The 23,851-nt window shown below is 37.9% G+C and overlaps 1 protein-coding gene across 1 annotated transcript in view; it reads left to right on the top strand.

Moving 5' to 3' along the window:
- Window positions 1-23,851, top strand: part of MAP3K13 (mitogen-activated protein kinase kinase kinase 13) — a 133,046-nt gene that overhangs the window by 67,563 nt on the left and 41,632 nt on the right. The window contains exon 2 of the mRNA XM_060010994.1: window positions 15,009-15,568. Coding sequence (XP_059866977.1) covers window positions 15,094-15,568 — 475 coding nt within the window. The 5' untranslated portion in view covers window positions 15,009-15,093. The remainder of the gene's footprint in view (window positions 1-15,008; window positions 15,569-23,851) is intronic.

Genomic DNA, 23,851 nt, shown 5'->3' with positions numbered 1-23,851 from the left:
TTCCAAAATAGTGACAGGAGACAGGTGAAAAATGATTGATTTTTGCCAGTGTCAAACTTCTATTCTTGGTAAAGCTCAAAATGTCCTATCATACACTTTCTAGAATATCATCTTGATTGAACCATCACTTTAAAAAATTAAAACTGCTGTGCTTCTGTGAGCAAAAACAATATTAAGGAGAAATGTAAAAGTCTAAAGCAATAGGATCTTTTACTAATATGGTTTTAATTACTTCTCTCTTAAAATTGGATATTGGATCCAGAGTCTAGAGTTCCTTGTTCCCCCCTGGAGTCTTTTTTTTTTTTTTTTTTCGCGGGCCTCTCCCATTGCAGAGCACACGCTTCAGACGCACAGGCTCAGCGGCCATGGGTCACAGGCCCAGCCGCTCCGCGGCATGTGGGATCCTCCCAGACCGGGGCATGAACCGGCGTCTCCCGCATCGGCAGGCAGACTCCCAACCACAGCGCCACCAGGGAAGGCCCCCCTGGAGTCTTTATCCTGTTTATCTGTACAGTTTTCTCTGAGAAGTGACAAGAGCTGTTGGTGATTTGGTAGAAACTTCTGGTCCTGTTCAGCCTTCCCTCCATTAGCCCTCCCCTAGTTTTCTGCCTTTTACCTACACTAGTCCTATGATTAGGAACTTTAAGGAATGGTAATTATGAGAAAAATAGCAATCCAATTTCAGTTTTAAAATTCTCCACAAATGACTGTTGAAACTACTTAGGTATTTGAAAATGAATCCTTTGGCTCTTCTAATGATTTTAGACAACTGACTATGGTCCCTTGGAAAATCCTTTTTAAAAATCTCTGCTTTAATTTGATCCTGATGAACCATCATTAGAATGAACTGTACTTAAATCATCTTATTCACAGACATTACTAGAATTTGGTAGCAAACCTGTTATTTTAAAGGTGCTAATGGAGTTCTATGCATTTATCAAATTCCCATGTACAAAGGGAAGCAGTAATCTTTATTAATTCTCATAACAAACAAATCTGTTGATATGAATGAGTCATATGGAGAACTGCTGTCCAACTGAACCTTCTGTGATGATGGAAATGTTCTATTTTGTATTAGCCAGTATTGTTGCCATTACTCACATGTGGCTACTAAGCACTTGAAATGGACTACTGCACCTGAGGAACTGAATTTTTATTTCATTTAATTTTTAATTAATTTTAGGTTAAATATCCTCATATGCCTAGAAGCTACCATATTGGACAGTGCAAGTATGGGGGGTTAATATTAAAACAGAATGGAGTAAGCCCTGTAGAAAGTGGGCATATTTTAGAATTTTCCACTTGTCTTTATTCGTTGCTAGGAATTTTTACCTTTTATCCTAAATATAGAACTTAACCTCGAGGTAAGATGTGAGTCTAGTCCATCGTTTTCTTAGACCTTTCTTAATTAAATAGAAGCCCATTATAATATTGACAGTAGGACGTTGTGACTAACATCATGGGCTTGGACTCAACTCGGGCTCAGGCTCTGGAATTGGAGTGGAACTGGGTTCAACCCCTGTCTTTACCACTTAGTAGCTGTTGATGAGTTATTTAAACACTCTATGCCCCAACTGCCTTGACAACTATAGGAGTAATAGTAGTACTTTTCTCAAAGGGTTGTTGTGAGGATTAGAGAAGTTAATATAGGGAAAGTGTTTTGAGCAGTGTTTGGCAATAATCTCAGCAAATTTTAGCTATTGTTATTAATGCATTATTTATCAGATTGCTCTGTGTGTGTGTGTGTGTGTGTGTGTGTGTGAAGTTCCCTCATCCAAAAAGTAAACTGCATCATCTTACACAGGTCCTGTACTAGGTGCTGAGGCTAGGTAGGGAGGAAAAGAAGAGGGACAAGGTACAGAGATAAATAATACTTGAATTCTACCCCTAGCAAATTTACAAACTAATTAGGATGAGTTGTTTCTCTTTAAAAATAGAAGTATCACCCACTCACTGCTCCCTCCAATTCTAACAATCTCTGTTTCTATCATTCCTAAGCAAGACCTGAAAAAGCAATGCAAAGGTGGCAGAAGGACCCTTTACAACTTGTCTTGCCTGCCAGGAACAAGCAGGACTTGCCCAGGAACAGTTTGTAGGATCTGCAGCTTTGTGGGAAATTCCACATATATCATTGGAAGTCTGTTACTGATGCTTTTCAATAACTCTATTATACTAAGCTGGCAATGAATTATTTCATTTTCATGTTATATAGTATAAAACAAGTGTGTAATGTGTTATATTCATAGCTCTACTTCAGTTATATTTCACTGTCCAACTAAACAGTCCAAACACTAACAGTAAATTTAATGGGAAAAGAGAACTTTCATAATATAATTTCAAAATATAAAATCAAAAAGATTTTCCTTCCACTCTCACCTGCTTAGAGCCCTGAGCAGTAGCTCCTGACAACAATTCTTACTAAGCCGTACACTATCCATCATTTCCCTATGGCTGCCATATATTTTAATAGTGGCAGCATCAAGATACTACTTCATAGCTTGAAAAGCACTTTCATGTACTTTACCTCATTTAATACTCACTTAAACCACATGAGGAAGCCCATTTTTTCAGAACCCCTGTGTAGCAAGCTGCCTCCACTCTAAGTAGTTAATCACAATGTGGATATCATTTAGTTTTCTTTGATGAAATGCGTTTTTTGGAACATAGTACATGGTAGTAAGACTCGTAGATGACCTGAATATAATAAATAGTATTTTATATATTTAGAGGGGAAAATATTCCCCATACTTCAGCCCAGGCAGAAAGAACAGATTGTCCAGTGGTACCCAACTGCTATAGAGCCCATAACTGACACCGAAGTTCAAGTTTTCCCACCAAACTGAAAGATCCAGGAGCCAGAGGGAGACCTCTTACTAGCAGGGGCTTAACTCTCTGCTCATTGCATTTCCAGGTTTGGCCATCATGTCTCTGCCTTTAGCAGGAGGATCTGCACTGGTCTGGCGCTTAGAATCAGATCCATTTCCAGTCCTTCTCAGAGCACTCTGCTCTGTGCCTCTGAAGGCTGCATTAATGGACTTCCTTGCCTTCTTGTTTTCTATTGGGTTCAACCAATGGGAAGCACCTGCAGGGTCTCAGAGAGCAAGAGGAGCGTGAGGTTGGGGTTCAATATTAATTCCCCTGGCTCCCTCCCTATCAGGTCATTAAACTTTGGTTGCATCCCTCTCCCAAAGCCACAGCTCTTGTTGGATGACTTTCTTCTATAGTTACGCTCTCCAGGTTCTGGCAATAATTTTTTCCCCTGCTCAGTTAACAGCCTTTTGACTGTTTCTAGCTTTGGGGAATGGCACCATCCCTGTTGCTTTTCCTGCCCCCACCTTTGTAAGTAGTCTCATACATTCTTGTCATTTGCCCCATTTGAGTGTGGCATCTCTTTCTTGCCAGGGTCTGGGCTAATACAGGGTCCTGCACCAACTTCAGTGTTAGTGCCTGCTTCTGCTGCTCGCTCATCATACAGACTTCAGAAAACCTTAATTCAGAAAAATGATTATTACAGCCTAAAAAAGCTTCCTTCAGTTCAACCCCTAGTACCTTTGGAATATGAATTAACCTCTAATTAGATTCTGCTTATTTTTTCTTTAGAATCATGCCCAGTCTACAAAGGAAGATACATATGACATAATAAACAAATGTTAACATTAATATTTATTAATTTATTAATATGTTGACATCACGATGTTATTAAGAAGTAATTATTAAATATGTTTTTATTCTCAACATCAAGTTAATTACTCATGCTACTTGTACTCTCTCCTAGTTAGGGGTTTATTAACCTCTCAACATCTATAATTCTTCAAATTACATCCAAAAAAACTTTTTTTTTTGCAAACTAGACAAAGCATGGCGACTTATGAGAGTGGGTCAAAGTGGTCTTAGGGCCTGGGATCAATGAATAGTGGTGTCAAATCCCGCAGGCTGGGGCCATTACTTATTTCTGGGCTAAGCTGTTCTGCTTAACTCCTTGGAAATAAATGGTCTTTTCATTATAAAATGAAAATAGCCATCCTCTGGGACAACTTTAAGTTTCCCTTTTTCTATGGTTATATCCCTGGAATGACCAAGGACAAAACTGTTGTAAACTATATGTACTCATTTGGTCTTACTCCTTTAACAATATGGATATTATTATTAATAAAGAATATACTCTTATTTTAGAATAAAATGTTTATTAATTTAAAGTATAAATAGCAAAACCTTATTAAGTGCTTACTTTGTACCAGGATATATGTTAAGCACTCTGCAAGTATTATCTTATTTAGTCCTCATTACAACCCTATGAGGTAGATACACTTATTATCCAAGTTTTTGACTGCAAAAACTGAGACACACAAAGATAAGGAACTTCCCCATGGACAGAATCAGTATTCAAACCAGAGGGTTTGAATCTAGAGCACACATTTTACTACAATGTTCAATTTATCACTTAAGGACTATTTTTTATGATTTTTCTAAGCTTGTGGGAAGTTGCTACTGTACAAAGTTCTCTAGGCCTAGAGCCACAACAAACTCTTTAGACTTTGCCCTAGGGATGAGGTCTTCATAAAGAAAGTGAAGGCAAGCTACCTGAAAACTATAATGTTTCCAGGAAGGTGGGTGAGACAAGAGTAGAATTAAGGAGTTCCTGAAAGACAGAATGTCTTCATGTGTACATAACGTGATGTAGAAACATGTCGATCTCTAGGCAAGAAAATTCCATACTCTCCTTTGGGAACACAGTTCTGCAGTGGTTCTCCTGTGTTCTAATTGCTCTTCTGTTTAAAACATAAGCAGTCTTTTCCTAGAGATATTTTCTTTAATCAATAAAATTATCTCTTAATTTAATATAGCAATGTTAAAACCATGGGAATTACATACTTTTTTCTCCCAAATATTAGAACTACATAGTATTAATATTCTCCCAAATATTATAGTTACATAGAGCCTTCCTTTTTTCTTTCAATTTAATGGAAACCTGGAATGTAAAAATAACTGCTGTAATTAAATCAAAGACAAAGGAAATTAAATATGAAAAAGAAGTTGCATACGTTTGGGATTTTCCTCTCTTGTTTTCCATCTTCCGTTTGCCATTTTGACCCAGTATCTCTCTGTTTATTGATTCTTTGTGCTTTCATTTATAATTTCAAATGAACGTTACAAGCTAAATGTGCCTCAATTTCTATGTATATTGATCTATCTCTCTCTTATCCCACTTTTGTCATTTTTCCACTTTTTTTTTTTTCCCCACTTTCTTTGAGAAAGCTCACTTGTCTTCCTTTTGCCCTTCCTTTCATGCCCCTTGATCTCACATATATATTGAGCATATTGACATATATCTTTTCATTCTAGTTTTTCTAGTTAAAGCTTTGGATAGCTAACAAGTCTTGAGGATTTGCTGTGTGCTAGATAAGAGCATTATATATGCATTATCTCATATAATCATCTAATCTCTTCTATGAGTTGGATTCTGTTGTTATCACCACTTATAGATAACAAAATTGAGGCTTAGAGAGTAAGATCAAGTTAATGATTAGTATTTGAATCCAGGTCTATCTTCATCCAGTGTCTCCCCTCTTAGCCCCTCACAGTGTTGCTCTCTATATGATGAAATGCATAGAAGGTTCTGAATTGGTTGGGAAACAATATGAAAGTGTGCATTATAGCCCAAATTGTAAAACATAACTTAAATTTTAAATAGTAATTTTAAAATAATTTCAGTGGTCATTTCAACTGTTCTCCTGAACTATTTATCTTAAGGAGAGTCTTAGATTTCCCAACGAAAGAGGGGAAAGGCACAAAATAACAGGAAAGGAAAAAAAGAAAAGGGACTAGCTTTTATTGAATGCTTACTGTATACTTGGTGCTGTTATCAGGGACCAGCTCAAGTTCACAGTTCTATCTATGTATTCTATAATCTTCCTTTATTAAAAAAAATTAGGGTATTTCTCTATCTCCTACTTTTCCATGAATATCTTGCTCACAGTTCCTAAAGATAATTCTTTATGAAAGGTTGTTTTTGTGATCCTAAATGCAAGAGTTTCAGTGCATTAGTGTGTAATGCATCTGACCTTAGAACTTGGAAATAATCAAGATATAATTAGATATGCCTTTGTCTCTTCATCTGTCTTAAGTTTCAGTTCTCTTATCTAGATTATTCTGCCTTTTGAATATGATTCTTACTAGTAGAAAAGGTAAAAACAAAATAGGAGTCATCAGCTTTTGTTTCCTCATTTGTCATCTGTTTTTTATTCATTTTTCTTTTTGTTTTGAATTTATAAATGATTCTTATGCCTATTCGCAAGCCTCAGCACACACTGACGATTAGTTTTCCTGACCATGTCCTTAACATCACATATCATTTTTCAAATATGCAAATGTAGTAAAGATGGCTCGTTCATCTATGTGTTTAAAGCAACAAAGATTTGGATTGAAAACTTCTGATTAAACAAGTGATGGATGCTAAGACTAGAAATTTAGGAAAATATAGAAAATTTTAAAAAACAACAGTGATAACCACTGTTGACCTTTTAAACCTATTTTCCTGTTTTCTCGAAAGGCTTCTATAATTATTTTTATACTCATTCATATTAAATATTTAAGGGCATATATGTCTGTATCTCATTTTTTAAGACATTTTAAGTAGATTTATTTAGTTACTAATTTTCTTCCTCATATAGCAAGTCAGATTTAAGTCAGAAAATATTGATTCTATTCTGGAATATTAACACTTAGTATATATTATTTATCATAGATTTATGGAGGTTATAGAGAAACCATTCCTTTGGTCAAGAAATTTGTTTGGCCTTTGACTGAAGGTGTATTTGAAGCCTCACAAGTTGCTATTTTTTGATAAGATTATAGTCTGTAACTCTGAAAATGAAACATCTTTATTCATTTTATTTTTTTTAATTTAATATTTTAACATCTTTATTGGAGTATAATTGCTTTACAATGGTGTGTTAGTTTCTGCTTTATAACAAAGTGAATTAGTTATACACATACATATGTTCCCGTATCTCTTCCCTCTTGCATCTCCCTCCCTTCCACCCTCCCTATCCCACCCCTCTAGGTGGTCACAAACCACATAGCTGATCTCCCTGTGCTATGTGGCTACTTCCCACTAGCTACCTATTTTGTGTTTGGTAGTGTATATATGTCCATGCCACTCTCTCACTTTGTCACAACTTACCCTTCCCGCTCCCCATATCCTCAAGTCCATGCTCTAGTAGGTCTGTGTCTTTATTCCCGTCTTACCCCTAGGTTCTTCATGACCTTTTTTTTTTTTCCTTAGATTCCATATATATGTGTTAGCATACAGTATTTGTTTTTCTCTTTCTGACTTCATTCTGTATGACAGACTCTAGGTCCATCCACCTCACTACAAATAACTCAATTTCGTTTCTTTTTATGGCTGAGTAATATTCCATTGTATATATGTGCCACATCTTCTTTATCCATTCATCTGTTGATGGGCACTTAGGTTGCTTCCATGTCCTGGCTATTGTAAATAGAGCTGCAATGAACATTTTGGTACATGACTCTTTTTGAATTATGGTTTTCTCAGGGTATATGCCCAGTAGTGGGATTGCTGGGTCATACGGTAGTTCTATTTGTAGTTTTTTAAGGAAGCTCCATACTGTTCTCCATAGTAGCTGTATCAGTTTACATTCCCACCAACAGTGCAAGAGTGTTCCCTTTCCTCCACACCCTCTCCAGCATTTATTGTTTGTAGATTTTTTGATGATGGCCATTCTGACTGGTGTGAGGTGATACCTCGTTGTAGTTTTAATTTGCATTTCTCTAATGATTAGTGATGTTGAGCATTCTTTCATGTGTTTGTTGGCAATCTGTATATCTTCTTTGGAGGAATGTCTATTTAGGTCTTCTGCCCATTTTTGGATTGGGTTGTTTGTTCTTTTGTTATTGAGTTGCATGAGCTGCTTGTAAATTTTGGAGATTAATCCTTTGTCAGTTGCTTTAAAACCTACATTATAAAGTTATTTTAACTTTAGTCATAGTTGTATTTATAGGTAGTAATATTCATTAAGTAATCTGTCAACATGGAGGTTGCCTGTTCGTAATTTTTATTTTTTGCTGGCTCCAGCATACTTTAATATTATGAAACATTCATAATCTTAACCAAAAATATAGATATATGGTAGACACTGAATCAGTATTTCTGAATGCATGACTATTGGATGAAATGTTATAAAGAAGATGGGACAAGGTAGGTCGGTGGATTTGGTTGATGTGAGGTTATTATTGTCCTTTCAAATAGGGATTTCAGTAGAGGGTTCACAGTTAGGAGAGCAAGTTAGGGGTAAAGGCGCAATTGTAGGCCACTATTCTGATCTGATTAACTTGCAATTCCATTAGAAAAAGCAATCTAATTTTTTTAAAGTTCAAATCAAGATCTCCGTGATAGACCTCTATCCTAGAAAGATCATTTTTTATGTGATTACTATGAACAAGTAACTTAATCCCAGTTTTAAAATGGGAATGATGCCCTAACAGCAGAAATCTCACTTGTGCTCTAAATACTGCTATGTGAATTTTAGAGAAATAACCAGAAAGTTAGGATAGCAGCATTGTGTTCATTTTAAGGCAAGAAAATGCCAAGTAATGATAAGACAGCTTGAGAAGAGGTGAGCATCAATCAAGAAATCTCAGCAATAAGGCTTACTTTCTAGTTTTATTCAATTTTAGTCCTACTGAAAACTTTGTGAGGCAAAATTTCCCAAAATCTTTGATTTATTCATATTTATGATGTAAAACTCAAAATCTGATTTATTATAAAATTATCCTCTATTAGCAACATGGGGAAATTGTATTATATAATAAAAACACAAGAACTCAAGGGCCATTTGGCCACATGACCGCTTCCACTCGTCTTTTTCTCTGTGCCGAACCCATCTTGGCATGAAGCCAAGGTAATTTCCAGAAATTGGCAGTGCGCTGCCAAATGCACATCTGCTGCTGTCTCCAACCCTTGCCTACTAATTTTGCACAAACCACTTCCTCCTTTTGAGGGCAAGGGAAGTGTGCCCAAAGGGCAGAGATGGAAGCACCACCTTGTGCTCCTGGCAGATTCAGGAGCCCTTGTAAGGGAAGCAGCAGCATCACCTCACCTGCAGCCTTGCCCATAGAGCTTCCTACTGATAAGGGTGACACGCCAACCTTGCCCCTTTGCCCCTCTGCTCTTCCTTCTCTTTTTCCATTTGACTCTCAGTGTTTAAAATTCTTGCCTCATTTCCTTTCTATCCCCTTCTAATGAATTCTAGCTTTGACTTCTCATGAATTAAAATATCCAAACAGTCAGTTCCCAAAAGGGTACCTGAGCCAAATCTGGACAGAGAGGGAGGAACTGAGAGGACAAAGACAGAGGCAGAGATGGTGGGGCTGCTTGTGTTCCCTTAGGTTCCACTTACCAGCTCCTTCACTGTGCAGTGTGGCAGTGTGTGGGTGTACGTACAAACACAGGTAAAATTTAGATATTTTTATCCTCCTACACTCTTACATGTAGAGTCAGCTCTGATCATATTTGAATATAGCCATGGTGATGATTTCTTTCCCTTTGTTCTTGTGCTTCTCCATTTCTCTGCATTTGTTGGTTGCAATTGGTCTTGATATTCTTGGTGAGCAGAGGAAAACCTCTCTGACTACATATCTTTATACACACCTTGAGGTTTCCATCACTTCTGCCCACTCTCAGAGCCACTGAATCACCAATAGCTGGGTGCCCTTCACTCCTCTGTTAACAGGTGCAGGGCCACCCCTCTAAATGGGTGCTTGTGCTTCTTTGGGTGTAGCTTTAGTGCACCTAGAATAACACAGTGAATTATTATCGTTTTTGTCATCAATGGTCATGCTATCATGGCTATTTGTTTCTGTTTGTTTGAATAAACAGCCAGACTAGGGGAAGATCATAGGTTGAAGATCATTCTATCTCTGACACTAATTAGTTGTATTGAGGGAGTCAGCAATCTCTCTGGGATTTGATTCTCATATGTAAAACAAGTGGGTTGGACTATATTCCTTGAAGGTCCTGTTATTCCTTGATGTCTTAAATATCAAACTGAATGTGATGACCATGCTGACGTTCTCTTCTTTAGACTCATTCCCAGTGCCTGTGTGAACAGGTCCACTTCATGTATACCATTAACCTCTTAGAAATGTGAAGAGATGGGAGTTCCCTGGTGGTCTAGTGGTTAGGATTCTGCGCTTTCACTTTCATGGCCCGGGTTCAACCCCTGGCTGGGGAAATGAGATCGGAGGCGTGGCCAAAAAAAAAAAAAAAGAAATGGGAAGAGATTACAGAACAAACACATGTTTTTCTAACTTTTTGTATATGAGCTCATTTCAATATGAGGTCATCAGAGAGAAGAAACTCAGAATAAAAATGGACAAAATGCAAATTTACCAGGAATTAATATAAAATCCTGTAGTTGGGTTCAAAGAACAAATTGCACAAATAGGTGTTTGGCTGACATTCACATATACATTTGGGTATTTGCATTATCAAGTCTGATGTGAGCCAACAGCATAATATATGCCCTGTGCTGTAAAGGATCCCAACGGCAAAGACAGACTGGAAGCAACTTTACTAAGGCAGTGGCCAAGTCTGAAAATATGAAGTCAGCAGTCTTGAAAGAGATCAGGCAGAGCAAGGTCAGAGAGACCAAAGGCAAGAGACAGCTCAAGGTTGTGGCAGGAGGTCAGCAAGAAAGCAAAATGAGGGGATCAGTAATGTCAGAGCTTAGAGATGAGTAAAAAAGAAGGAAGTGGAGAGGATTGGGGTGGGGAATGGCAGTCAATTCAGCAAACAGCTGTTGCTGTAGCGAAGGGTTCCAGCATTTCTTTTTCTTTCTTTCTTTCTTTTCCCCAACATTATAGTCCCAGGCAGCTTCCCAGCCCCTAAATTTCTCCATGCCCTAGAATTTGTCCCTCTTAACCTAACCTCAAACAGTTAAAGTTTTCTGATTTGTTTAAAGGGAAGAATTATCTGCATTATTTCATGAGCTTTCAGAGCCCGTATGTGAAGGAGCTACCTTTATTGCACACTACTCTCCAACCTTAGCTGGCTCTTTCCTTATTTCCGGGTGATCAGCCCTCCCACACATGCCCTGGTCGTTTTTTCCCTGCCTCTGCTAATGCTCTTGTTCTTTCCTGACTTCCTTTCCTCTGTCAGTTTCAAACACATCTTCCTTGCAAAGGTTCACCTCAAGTCCAGTCAGCCCAATCTACCTTCTCCTGCCCCATTCTTGTTCCCCTTCTCCCACAGCCTGTAGAACAGAATATGGCTAGTATGTCATGGGGGTGGGAGTGGGGAGGAGGTAATTCCCTCGGTGTAATTATTAACTCTTTAAGTAGTGTATAAGCTTTGAAAAGAAGAAACTATGTCTTACAGAGACCACATGGTATAGGAGAGAGTTTGGAATTAGGAAAAAAAAAATGGTATTCAGTCCTGGCTCTGTGACCTTTGGCATATACCTCTCTCTAGGCCTCCGTGTCCTTCTGGGAAAAACAGGAATAACCATTCCATGCTCTGGCTTCCTTAAACAGGCAATCAGGTGTTTAGGTCAAGGTCACAGGAAAAGTACTCTAAGAAAGTGAAGGGTTATCATAAGAGGTGCCTTGTCGTAAAAAAAAGGCAAGGGAATTTGAGAATCTGAATTCTGAGTTAGATTTTAATTCCTGCTCTACCGCTTACTCAATATGTGGCCTTAGAAGTTTCTTGCTTCTCTCAAATGAAAATGACACTATCACAAAGATTATGGTGTTGATGCTGGTTTATATGCCAATTTCTAAGAGCCAGCTGTCAAATATTTAGTAACTTTGCAAGCAGGTTGTTAAACTGTTGTTATTAGCTTGAAATCTGCCTTGGTGGGAGTATTTACACCAGGGAAATGGACAAACACTACAAATCGGATTGTTGGGTTTTTTTATTCTGGAGAGTAAACACATCGGTGATTATGTAAACGGGGCTCTGTAAATTATAAAGCCCTTTGCCTTCCTTACCATTAAAAGTAGCAATGGTGGGCTTCCCTCGTGGCGCAGTGGTAGGGAGTCCGCCTGCCGATGCAGGGGACATGGGTTTGTGCCCCGGTCCCGGAAGATCCCAAATGCTGCGGAGCGGCGGGGGCGGTGAGCCATGGCTGCTGAGCCTGCGCGTCCGGAGCCGGTGCCCTGCAACGGGAGAGGCCACGGCAGTGAGAGGCCCGCGTACCGTAAAAAAAAAAAAAAAAAAAAAAAGTAGTAACGGTAATAGTAATGTCCTGTACCCATAGAACCTAGCCTAGTGCGTGGTTCTAGCATTTATTTAATAAAAACATTTTAATTTAACTTGGTACTGCTCCTAGCATGCATTTAATAAAAACGTTTTTAATTTAACTTGGGTTCACCTTTGTATTATTTTGATACTTCTGTCCCTGAGCTAAAGAAGCTCCCATGTTTACCTCTCTTTAAATTCCTCTCTATAAAGTGTCTTTTTATTTTTTTTGTTTTTCCTTTTTGGCCACACCGCCCACGGCATATAGGATCTTAGTTCCCGGACTAGGGGTGGAACCCGTTCCCCCTGCAGTGGAAGTGCAGAGTCTTAACCACTGGACTGCCAGGGAAGTCCCTAAAGTGTCTTTTTAAAATCAGATAACATAAATAAAAATCTGGTTCAGTGCATGAAACACACAGTAGGCATTAAACCGTCTACATTTATGAGCTAATTATCTTCCTTCTAAAACTTCATCTCTTCTGATATTTCATATCTCAGTTAATGACATTGTCCATCTATCCATTATCCCAAGTTAGTTATCTGAAAGTATTCCTCTCCTGTCCCTTTCCTCACCCACCCCCATGTTTTATCAATCACTAGATCTTACCAGTTTTACCTCTTAAAACCTGTCCCCTCCTCTTCATTCATTGCCATTGCTACTGCCTTGGTGTCCTCATCATTTCTTACTTGATCTCTTCCTCCTAACTGATATCTTGACCTTCAGTCATTCTCCTTCAATCCAACCTCTATTGCTATGGGTATGATTTTAAATTACAAATCTGACCAAATCACTCCATTGCTTAAAATTCCTTAATGACTCTCTGTTGTCTTGAGGATAAAATCTAAAAGCTTTAAGCTTACCATACAGGTCCACCATATTCTGACCTTGGCCCACCTTTTACAAGAGTTATCTCCTACTGCTCCCCATTACTACCTGGAACGCCTAGTCTCACTTCCCTAGCAATCCCTGGTCTCAGTAATGAAGATGAGGAATTAATAACATAAGAATGGTCTATTTTTATTTGTAACCCCCAATATAGGATACTGTGGCTCCCCATCACCTTCAGAATAAAATCCAAATCTCTTAGCCTAGCATACTTACAATCTAGCCCCTGACTCTCTCCAATTCATATCTTTCTCTGTATATATACATATAACCTACATTCCAGCCACTAAGATATCTCATCTGTTCCATATTTTCATCCCTCCATGCCCTCGTTCACACTTTCTCCAAACCTGTAGTATCCTCTTCCTCTTCTTTCACTCACTCCTTTCCTGCCTGCCCGATGAATTTCTACACTTCCTTCAAACAGATCAATAGTTACCACCTTTGGGTAACTATCCCTGAAACTATCCCTCCCTCTTCTGTGCTCCCAGAGCACTTGGTTAAGCAGTGTACAGTCAATCTTTGTTGGTCTGTCTTTTGCCCCCTCTGCGAGATCATCTTTATCCCGTGGCCTCTAGCACATCCTTGATGCTTAATACAGAGTGAAAGAAGGAAGGGCTATTATATAGGGATTTGCAAAGAAAGTAAATTTCTGATAAGAGACATACATTGAATAAGTTTAAGATTGATTTTGCATGATCTGGTGAATCTAGAACAATTCTATGTCTTTATTTTCAGGGGGTAGGTGGCTCTGAGAAATTGGTGCTAATGGACAGATCAGAAGCAAAGAATAAGTTTAAAGAGCTGCGGCTTGGTCACATTGCTCCAGATTTGGTGCAGTACAGTAAAACAAAATTTACATCTTAGGAATTTATCTGTCACATACACAAGACATTTATCTACATGCCTTAATGAATGCCTTAGAAAGTAAAGCAAGGTGCCAGTGGACAAGACACTAAAGCAAACAGAAGATATCAGCAGTGACTTATAATAACTCAGAATGTAGTTTCTAACAAAAATATATTTATACCTTTGGGAAGGGAAACAATTTTTTTCTGATTATAAATATAATATATATTTCTTAGTCTGTTCAGGCTGCTATAACAAAAATACCACAGACTAGATGGCTCAGACAACAAACATTTTTACTTCTGACAGTTTTTTGGAGGCTGAGCTGAGATATCCAAGATCAAAGCACTCACAGATTTGATAATCTGGTGAGGGCCTGCTTCCTGGTTCATAGACAGCCATCTTCTCACTGTGTCCTCACATGGAAGAAGAGGGAAGGGAGTAACCTGGGGTCTTTTTTATAAGGCACTAATCCCATTCATGAAGGCTCCACCATCATGACCTAATCCCTTCCCAAAGGCCCCCACCTCCAAACAGCATCACAAATGAGTTTCAACATGTAAATTTTGGGGGGACACAACCATTCAGTCTATAGAAACATATTAATGCAAAATACTTAGAATATCTCGAAAAACACAACATAAATCCCTCCCAAATCTAACCACCTAGAATTAACTGTTGTTAATTCTTTGGATGTATCCTTCCAGTCTTTTTTTCTTGTATATGTGTTTGTGTATCCTTTTAAATAATAAAAATTTTTAATGGCTTACATTGTATATATTTTTCTAACCTATTTTTTATATTAATATGTCATGAACATTTTCTCATGTTAGTAAATACTCTTCTACAACATGATTTTTAACTGCTGCACAGTATTCCTTCATATGGATGAACACCACTGTTTATAATCAATCCCCCTTGTTTCAATGTTTTTATTATTATAAACGGAAGTGTAGTGGTGTGGATGACTAAAGAAAGGGTGATCTCACGACCTCCTCCTGTTTTCCCCAGGTTCTGAAGCCCCCTCTTACATCAGAACTCTTTTCTAATGATCCTCTGAGTGTCATCTCAGGACCCTGGGCACACTCATGGCACGATGGCCAACCCTCAGGAGCACCTGAGCTGCTCCCCTTCCCCACACTTGCCTTTGAGTGAAAACAAAACCTTCAATGGACTACAAGATGACATCGCACCTATGCGAAGCCACCCTTCACCCAAGCTTCTTAAGGACCAGCAGGAAAAGGGGGTGGTGCAAACAGAGCTAAATGAGGGCATGAACAGCCCCATCACCACAACAGTGTTGACAAGCGTAAGCGAGGATTCCAGGGACCAGTTTGAGAACAGCGTTCTTCAGCTAAGGGAACAAGATGAATCAGAGATGGCCATGTCTCACGGGAACAGCAACACTGTGGATGGAGAGGGCACAAGTGGAACTGAAGACATCAAGATTCAGTTCAGCAGGTCGGGCAGCGGCAGTGGTGGGTTTCTTGAAGGACTATTTGGATGCTTAAGGCCTGTATGGAATATCATTGGGAAGGCATATTCCACTGATTACAAATTGCAGCAGCAAGGTAAGCTAGAGTATGGACCTGGAAGATATTTCCTGTGTAAACGCACTACCACCATTATCTGCATAACCTTTGATAAATTAAAGACCTAGTGCCAGAAGAATACCCCATATCAATTTCCTATAGACCTGAATGGAACAGATTGACATATGGTTGGTCTTTTTTGGTCGAAGCCCACCTTTTGTGGTTGTACAGTCCAGTGGTGTCCAGAGTAGAGTACATATAAGACAATCCATGACATTGTGAAGAAGAAGATGTTAGAGCTTCTGTTCCTTTTATCTCATCATTTTAAATTTCTATTTTCATGCATGTTTTCATATATATTTGGTATTTTAATAAAGTTTTACAGATATATAATTTATAAATAAATTACATAGTGAGTGCATATTCAAAAATTTGATTGACAGTTTTTACAGTCAAAAAGTCTGATGGTCACTGGACTAATTCAAAACCAGACGGAAGCCACATGGTACTGCCCCTGAAGATTGCAGGCCTGCCTCAGGTAGTAGTAAAAAGGAATTTTTTTATCTTACAGTCAGGCACAGAAAGCTCACATTTTGAGGAAAGAACAAAATATCTAACCATTCTTGAGAAACATTATTATTTCGAGATCCCACAGCTTTTTAAAAAGTAAAAATTTAACTCCCATCATTGTGTAGTATGTATATTCATATACTCCAATTCAAGCCTTATGCTTTTGAAGTAAAGAGAACACATGGCACTAGTGTCCTTTATAACTTCATTTATATTGTTGAAACAATTTTTTCCTGAGAACAAAAGTAATATATATAGAAATTTTGAAACATACAAGTAAGTTCCCCCCCAAAAATTAAAATAATCTATGATTCTCCCATCTCCTGACAATAACCACCATTAGTGTTTTGGGTATATGTTAGTCTATACATGTGTGTATGTGTGCTTAAAAAAGTCATGCTGTTCTGTAACACTTTTTTACTTCATACTGTGAACATTTCCTGTATCATGAAATATACTTTTTCAGCATCATTCTTAATCGCTGCATAATATTAAATTGTGTTAACATACACAGTTTAAGTAATTATAATTAAGTAATCCTGTTTTTTTCCTTGTAATGAGAACTCTTAGGGTTTACTGTCTTAACAACTTTCATGCATTAACATAAACAGTGTTCATTATATTTATCAAGTTGTACACCACATCCCTAGTACTTACTTACCTTATAACTGGAAGTTTGTACCTTCTGACTGCCTTCATCCAATTCCCCCTCCCCTACTTGCCACCTCTGGTAACCACAAATCTGATCTCTTTCTTTGTGAGTTTGTTTTTGAAGTATAATTGACCTACAACACTATATTAGTTCCTGGTACACAACATAGTGATTTGACATTTCTGTACATTTCAAAATCATCACCATGATTAGTTACTGTCTGTCACCATACAAAGATGTTACATAATTATTGACTATATTCCCCACACTGTACATTTCATACCCTTGACTCATTTATTTTGTACTAAAAGTTTGTACCTCTTAATCTCCCTCACCTACTTCTCCCCTCCCCCCTCCCTCCTTCCCTCTGACAACCACCTGTCTGTTCTCTGTATCTATGACTCTGTTTCTGTTTTATTGTGTTTGTTCATTTGTTTTGTTTTTTAGATTACACATTTAAGTGAAATCATATAGTATTTGTCTTTCTCCATCTGACTTATTTCACTTAGCTTAGTGTCCTCTAGGTCTGTCCATGCTGTCACAAATGGCAAGATTTCATTCTTTTTTATGGCTGAGTAATATTCCATTGTGTTTGTGTGTGTGTGTGTGTGTGTGTGTGTGTGTGTGTGTGTGTACACCACACCTTTTTTGTCCATTCATCTACCGATGGGTACTTAGATTGCTTCCATATCTTGGCTATTGTAAATAATGCTGCAGTTAATGTAAGTGTGCAGATATCTTTTCTAAAGAGTGGGGTTTTTTTGGTTTTTTTAAATTTTTTATTTTTTATACAATTTTTAAAGATTGCTTTCCATTTACAGTTATTAGAGAATTTTGGTCATATTCCCCATGTTGTACATTACATCCTTGAGCCTATCTTACACTGAGTAGTTTGTACCTCCCATTCTCCCACCCCTCCCTCCCTCCCCACTGGTAACCACTGGTTTGTTCTCTATATCTGTGAGTCTGCTTTTTTGTTACATTCACTAGTTTGTTATATTTTTTAGATTCCACATATAAGTGATATTCTACAGTATTTGTCTTTCTCTAACTTATTTTACTAGCATAATGCCCTCCATATCCATCCATTTGCCGCAAATGGCAAAATTTCGTTCTTTTTTATGGCTGAGTAGTATTCCATTGTGTGTGTGTGTGTGTGTGTCTGTGTGTGTGTCTGTGTGTGTGTCTGTGTGTGTGTCTGTGTGTCTGTGTATCCAATCTTGTCCACTCATCTGTTGATGGACACTTAGGTTGTTTCCATATCTTGGCAATTGTAAATAATGCTGCTATGAACATTGGGGTGCATGTATCTTTTCAAATTAGTGTTTTTGGTTTTTTCTGATATATACACAGGAGTGGAATTGCTGAGTCATATGGTAGTTCTATTTTTAGTTTTTTGAGACACCTCCATACTGTTTTCCACAGTGGCTGCACCAGTTTACATTCCCACTAACAGTGAACAAGGGTTCCCTTTTTTCACATCCTCACCGACACTTGTTGTGTTCTTTTTGATGATAGCCATTCCTTCTGACAGGTGTGAGGTGATATCTCATTGTGGCTTTGATTTTCATTTCCCTGATGATTACTGATGTTGAGCATCTTTTCGTATGCCTGTTGGCCATTTTCTTTTCCTCTTTGGAAAAATGTCTGTTTAGTTCTTCTCCCCATTTTTTAATCTGGTTTGTTTTTTTGATGTTGTGTTGTATGAGCTCTTTATATATGTTGGATATTAATCCCTTATCAGCCATATCATTTGCAAATATTTTCTCCCATTCAGTGGGTTATCTTTTTGTCTTGTCAGTGATTTCCTTTGCTGTGTGAAATCTTTTAAGTTTAATTAGGTCCCACTTGTTTATTTTTGTTTTCATTTCCTTTCCTTTAGGAGACAGATCCAAAAAAAATATTGCTGCAGTTTATGTCAAAGAGTGTTCTGCATATTTTCCTCTAGGAGTTTCATAGTATCTGGTCTTACATTTAGGTCTCTAAAGAGTGTTTTTGTTTTCTTTAGATAAATACCCAGGAGTGGAGTTGCTGAGTCATGTGGTAGTCCTACATATAGGTCTATTTTTAGTTTTTTGTGGTACCTCCATACTGTTTTCCATAGCGGCTGCACCAATTTGGGTTCCCATCACCAGTACCCAAGGGTTCCCGTTTACCTACATCCTGGCCAACACTTGTTATTTGTTGTTTTTTTGATAATAGCCATTCTAGCAGGTGTGAAGTGATATCTCACTGTGGTTTTCATTTGCATTTTCCTAATAATTAGTGATATGGAACATCTTTTCATGTACCTGAGAGCCATTTGTATGTCTTCTTTAGATAAATGTCTGTTCAGATCCTCTACCCATTTTTTTTTTTTTTTTTTTTTTTTTTTTTGCTGTATGCAGGCCTCTCACTGTTGTGGCCTCTCCCATTGCAGAGCACAGGCTCCAGACATGCAGGCTCAGTGGCCATGGCTCATGGGCGCAGCCGCTCTGTGGCATGTGGGATCTTCCCGGACTGGGGCACGAACCCATGTCCCCTGCATCGGCAGGCGGACTGTCAACCACTGCGCCACCAGGGAAGCCCTACCCATTTTTTAATCAGGTTGTTTGTTTGATGTTGAGCTATATGAGTTATTTGTATATTTTGGATATTAACCCCTTATCAGATATAGCATTTATAAATATCATCTCCCATTCAGTAAGCTGCCTTTTCATTTCATTGATAGTTTCCTTCACTGTGCAAAAGCTTTTTAGTTTGATGTAGTCCCATTTGTTTATTTTTGCTTTTGTTGCCCTTGCCTGAGGAGACATATCCAAAAAATATTGCTAAGACTGATGTCAAAGACCATACTGCCTATTTTTTCTTCCAGAAGTTTTATGGTTTCAGGTCTTACATTTAAGACTTTAATCCATTTTGAATTTATTTTTGTATATGGTGTAGTCCAGTTTGATTCTTTTGCATGTAGCTGTCCAGTTTTCCCAACACCATTTATTGAAGAGGCTGTCTTTTCCCCATTGTATATTCTTGCCTTCTTTGTCATAGATTAATTGCCCATGTAATTATGGTTTCATTTCTGGGCTCTCTATTCTGTTCCATTGATCTATGTGCCAGAACCATACTGCTTTGATTACTGTAGCTTTGCAGTATAGTTTGAAATCAGGGAGCATGATACCTCCAGCTTTGTTCTTCTTTCTCAAGATAGTTTTGGCTATTTGGGGTATTTTGTGTTTCCATACAAATTTTAGAATTATTTGTTCTACTTTTATGAAGAATGCCATGGGTATTTTGACAGGGATTGCATTGAATTCCTAGATTGCCTTGGGTAGTATGGTCATTTTAACAATATTAATTCTTCCAGTCCATGAACATGGTATATCTTTCCATCTGTTTGTGTTGTCCTCAATTTCTTTCATCAGTGTCTTATAGTTTTCAGAGTACAGGTCCTTTACCTCCTTAGATTTATTCCTACTATTTTATTCATTTTGACGCAATTGTAAGTGGGATTATTTTCTTAATTTCCTTTTCTGATTGTTAGTTGTTAGTGTATAGAAATTAACATATTTCTGTATATTAATTTTGTATCCTGCAACTTTACCAAATTCATTGATAACTTCTAGTGCAATCTTCTATTGCTTAACAATTTGTTTACTATTTTCAGTGATTATAAGCCACACTGCAGTGAACGTGTCCATTCCTTAATTTTCGCACATATCTTGATTACTCCTTAGGATAAATTATTAAAAGAGGAATGCTGGGTTCAAAGGATTTTTTGCTTTAAAGCGTTTGATACATATCTTTGCAGCCTTATGTAAATGATCAGTTGTTATGAGTTCTTTCATCAAGAAATTTTATAAAGGAATAATATGGACCAGAAATGATATTCTGTTTTATTTATTTTATAACTGAATATTGGATTCTGTAGCCCTCCCTTAAAAATGTATTCATATATTTTAGTCAAGACTGTTGACAGCTTTTCCACAACTACCAGGTGACATTAGTTGCCATTAGCCACTTTTTCCATGCATTCAATTTTTTCTATTTCTGAAATACTTTTTCTTTTTTTGATATTTTATTTTAAGGTATTATTTTATTTTATTTTTTAACACAATTTTTACACTCCATTTACAGTTATTACAAAATGTTAGCTATCTTCCCCGTGTTGTACAATACATCCTTGTGGCCTGTCTTACAGCCAGTAGTTTCTACCTCCCACTCCCCCACCTCTATATTGCCCCCTCCCCCTCTCCCCACTAGTAACCACTAGTTTATTCTTATCTGTGAGTCTGCTTCTCTTTTTTTAATATTCACTAGTTTGTTGTATTTTTTAGATTCCACATATAAGTGACATCATACAGTATTTGTCTTTCTCTGTCTGACTTCTTTCACTTAGCATAATGCCCTCCAAGTCCATCCATGTTGCTGCAGATGGCAAAATTTCATTCTCTTTTATGGCTGAGTAGTATTCCAGTGTGTGTGTGTGTGTGTGTGTGTGTGTGTGTGTGTGTAGATATATATATACCACATTGTCTTTCTCCACTCATCTATTGATGTGAAATACTTTCTTTTAGAAATGCAAATCAGAACTACAATGAGGTACCACCTCACACCATTCAGAATGGCTATCATCAAAAAGTCTACCAATAACAAATGCTGGGGAGGGTGTGGAGAAAAGGGAACCCTCCTGCACTGTTGGTGGGAATGTAAGTTGGTGCAACCACTGTGGAAAACAGTATGGAGGTTCCTCAAAAAACTAAAAATAGAATTACCATATGACCCAGCAATCCTACTCCTGGGTATATATGCAGACAAAACTATAATTCAAAAAGATACATGCACCCCTATGTTCATAGTGGTACTATTCACAGTAGCCAAGACATGGAAACAACCTAAGTGTCCACTAACAGAAGAATGGATAAAGAAGATGTGGTACATATATAATGGAATACTACTCAGCCATAAAACAGAATGAAATAATGCCATTTGCAGCAACATGGATGCAACTAGAAATTATCATAGTAAGTGAAGTAAGTCAAAAAGAGAAAGACAGGGGCTTCCCTGGTGGTACAGTGGTTGAGAGTCCGCCTGCCAATGCAGAGGTTGCAGGTTCGTGCCCCGGTCCGGGATGATCCCACATGCCGCTGAGCGGCTGGGCCCGTGAGCCATGGCCGCTGGGCCTGCGTGTCCAGAGCCTGTGCTCCGCAACGGAGGAGGCCGCAGCAGTGAGAGGCCCGTGTGCCGCAAAAAAAAAAAAAAAAAAGGTAAAAAAGAGAAAGACAAATACCATATGATATCACCTTTATGTGGAACCTAAACTATGGCACAGATGAACCTATTTACGAGACAAAAACAGACTCACAGACATAGAGAACAGACTTGTGGTTGCCAAGGGGGAGGGGGTATGGGGGAGGGATGGACTAGGAGTTAGGGGTTAGTAGATGCAAACTATGACATATAGAATGGATAAACAATACCGTCCTACTATATAGCACAGGGAATTATATTCAATATCCTGGGATAAACCATAATGGAAAAGAATATGAAAAAGATTATATATATATATATGTATAACTGAATCACTTTGCTGTACAGCAGAAATCAACAAAACATTGTAAATCAGCTATACTTCAATTTTTTTTAATTGACTCTGAAATACTTTCTCTTAAACCAATACCAGACTCCCCATCTATACCCCTTCTCCATAAGTATATTGGGATTTTCCTGTAAATCTGTCTATTCCAGGTATACTTTCCAGGATTTGTCAACCACAGCATTCTTTCTCAATCCCTAGGTTTTGTCTGTCTGTTTTCTCTCCGTACCCTGCACATTCTATCCTCTTTTTCTCTCTATGATCTTAAGGTTTCAGGGAAATTAAAGAGTTGTTCCTTGTCACACAGCGGTTGGGGACTCCTATGTTAAACAGTTTTATTATTTTAAAAATTGGGAATAAAGACAAATCCAAAGAGGAAAATAAAAATCACTTGTCATCCCATAACCACCCACCCTTAATTTATTATTTTTTAGAAGTTCCTTCTTCTCTGCTTAGACACAAAACTTACTAATATCTGCTTATGTGATAAACTCATTTGGTTTTGGGGGTCTTAACTTGTCCAGTCTAATAATTATTTTGGTGGCAATTTGGAGGTCTCAGGATCCAAACGCAGCATTGAGGTTCAGACTCATAAAGAAGACTAACAGACACATCCTATGTCTGTTAAAAGAAGCCTTTAAAATTCTTTATTGTTCTGTAACCTTGTATTTAATTTGTGTTCCGATTGATTATGTGACCTTCAGAAAGGCTTATTTCAGGAGCAAGTAAGACACATCCTTGGTCAGTTTAAGCTTACAAGGGTACGGCAGCTGCCCAGATATCCTACCGTGAGCAGGTGTTGCTGTGGGCTGTAGAAGAGATTCACTAGCCTGAAACTAAGTGTAGTTTTTTTCTTGTCAGCTCTGGGATCATGGAGCTAATCTTTAATCCTGGATTACAGTCAACCAAAGGATAGTACATATAACAGATGTGTCCCTGCATTTGGTATTATGAGGAAATTTCACTTGATTAAATTTTTTTTAATGATATCTTCATCTCCCATTTAGTATGTTGGTAGTGAAGCGTAAGGTAATATGTGAAATCTTTTATTGCCAAATAGTTCCCAGTCTCAAAGCAAGTATTGTCATAGACTTGTCTGAATAAACAAAGGAGAACTTATGTGTTAAAGTGAGTGGGCATGTGGCTTTTTCTCAGTCCTAGGGATCATGGTGGATATTGGAATTAAGATAGTAGTCATAGTGATGAATCAGAGAGAAGATAAAAGCTGGGGAAGAGTACCAATGGGACAGCTGTAAAAGCAGCAGAAAGTCTGGGACTAACCCTGGAGGGAGCACAGCCAGTTTCCATCATTATAAGGTTTGTTATCTTGTTCCTCAGTGATCTAGGCCCCCAATTTGTATAGCCTTGTTGCTAACGTTCTTTTTGCTGCCATTTTCTTGTTCCTTGACTCCCTACTAGATATCGATCAGGATATTGGAACTGGACAGAGAGGACTAAATCACATGAATCAATTTTATTTCTGGTAGTCAGTTCTAGTAAAAAAAATTGATGGAAAGGTGGTTGAAGT

This window comes from Delphinus delphis, chromosome 4 (assembly GCF_949987515.2).
Source record: "Delphinus delphis chromosome 4, mDelDel1.2, whole genome shotgun sequence".
In the NCBI taxonomy this organism is placed as follows: domain Eukaryota; kingdom Metazoa; phylum Chordata; class Mammalia; order Artiodactyla; family Delphinidae; genus Delphinus; species Delphinus delphis.
This window is presented reverse-complemented; position numbering and strand designations above follow the sequence as displayed.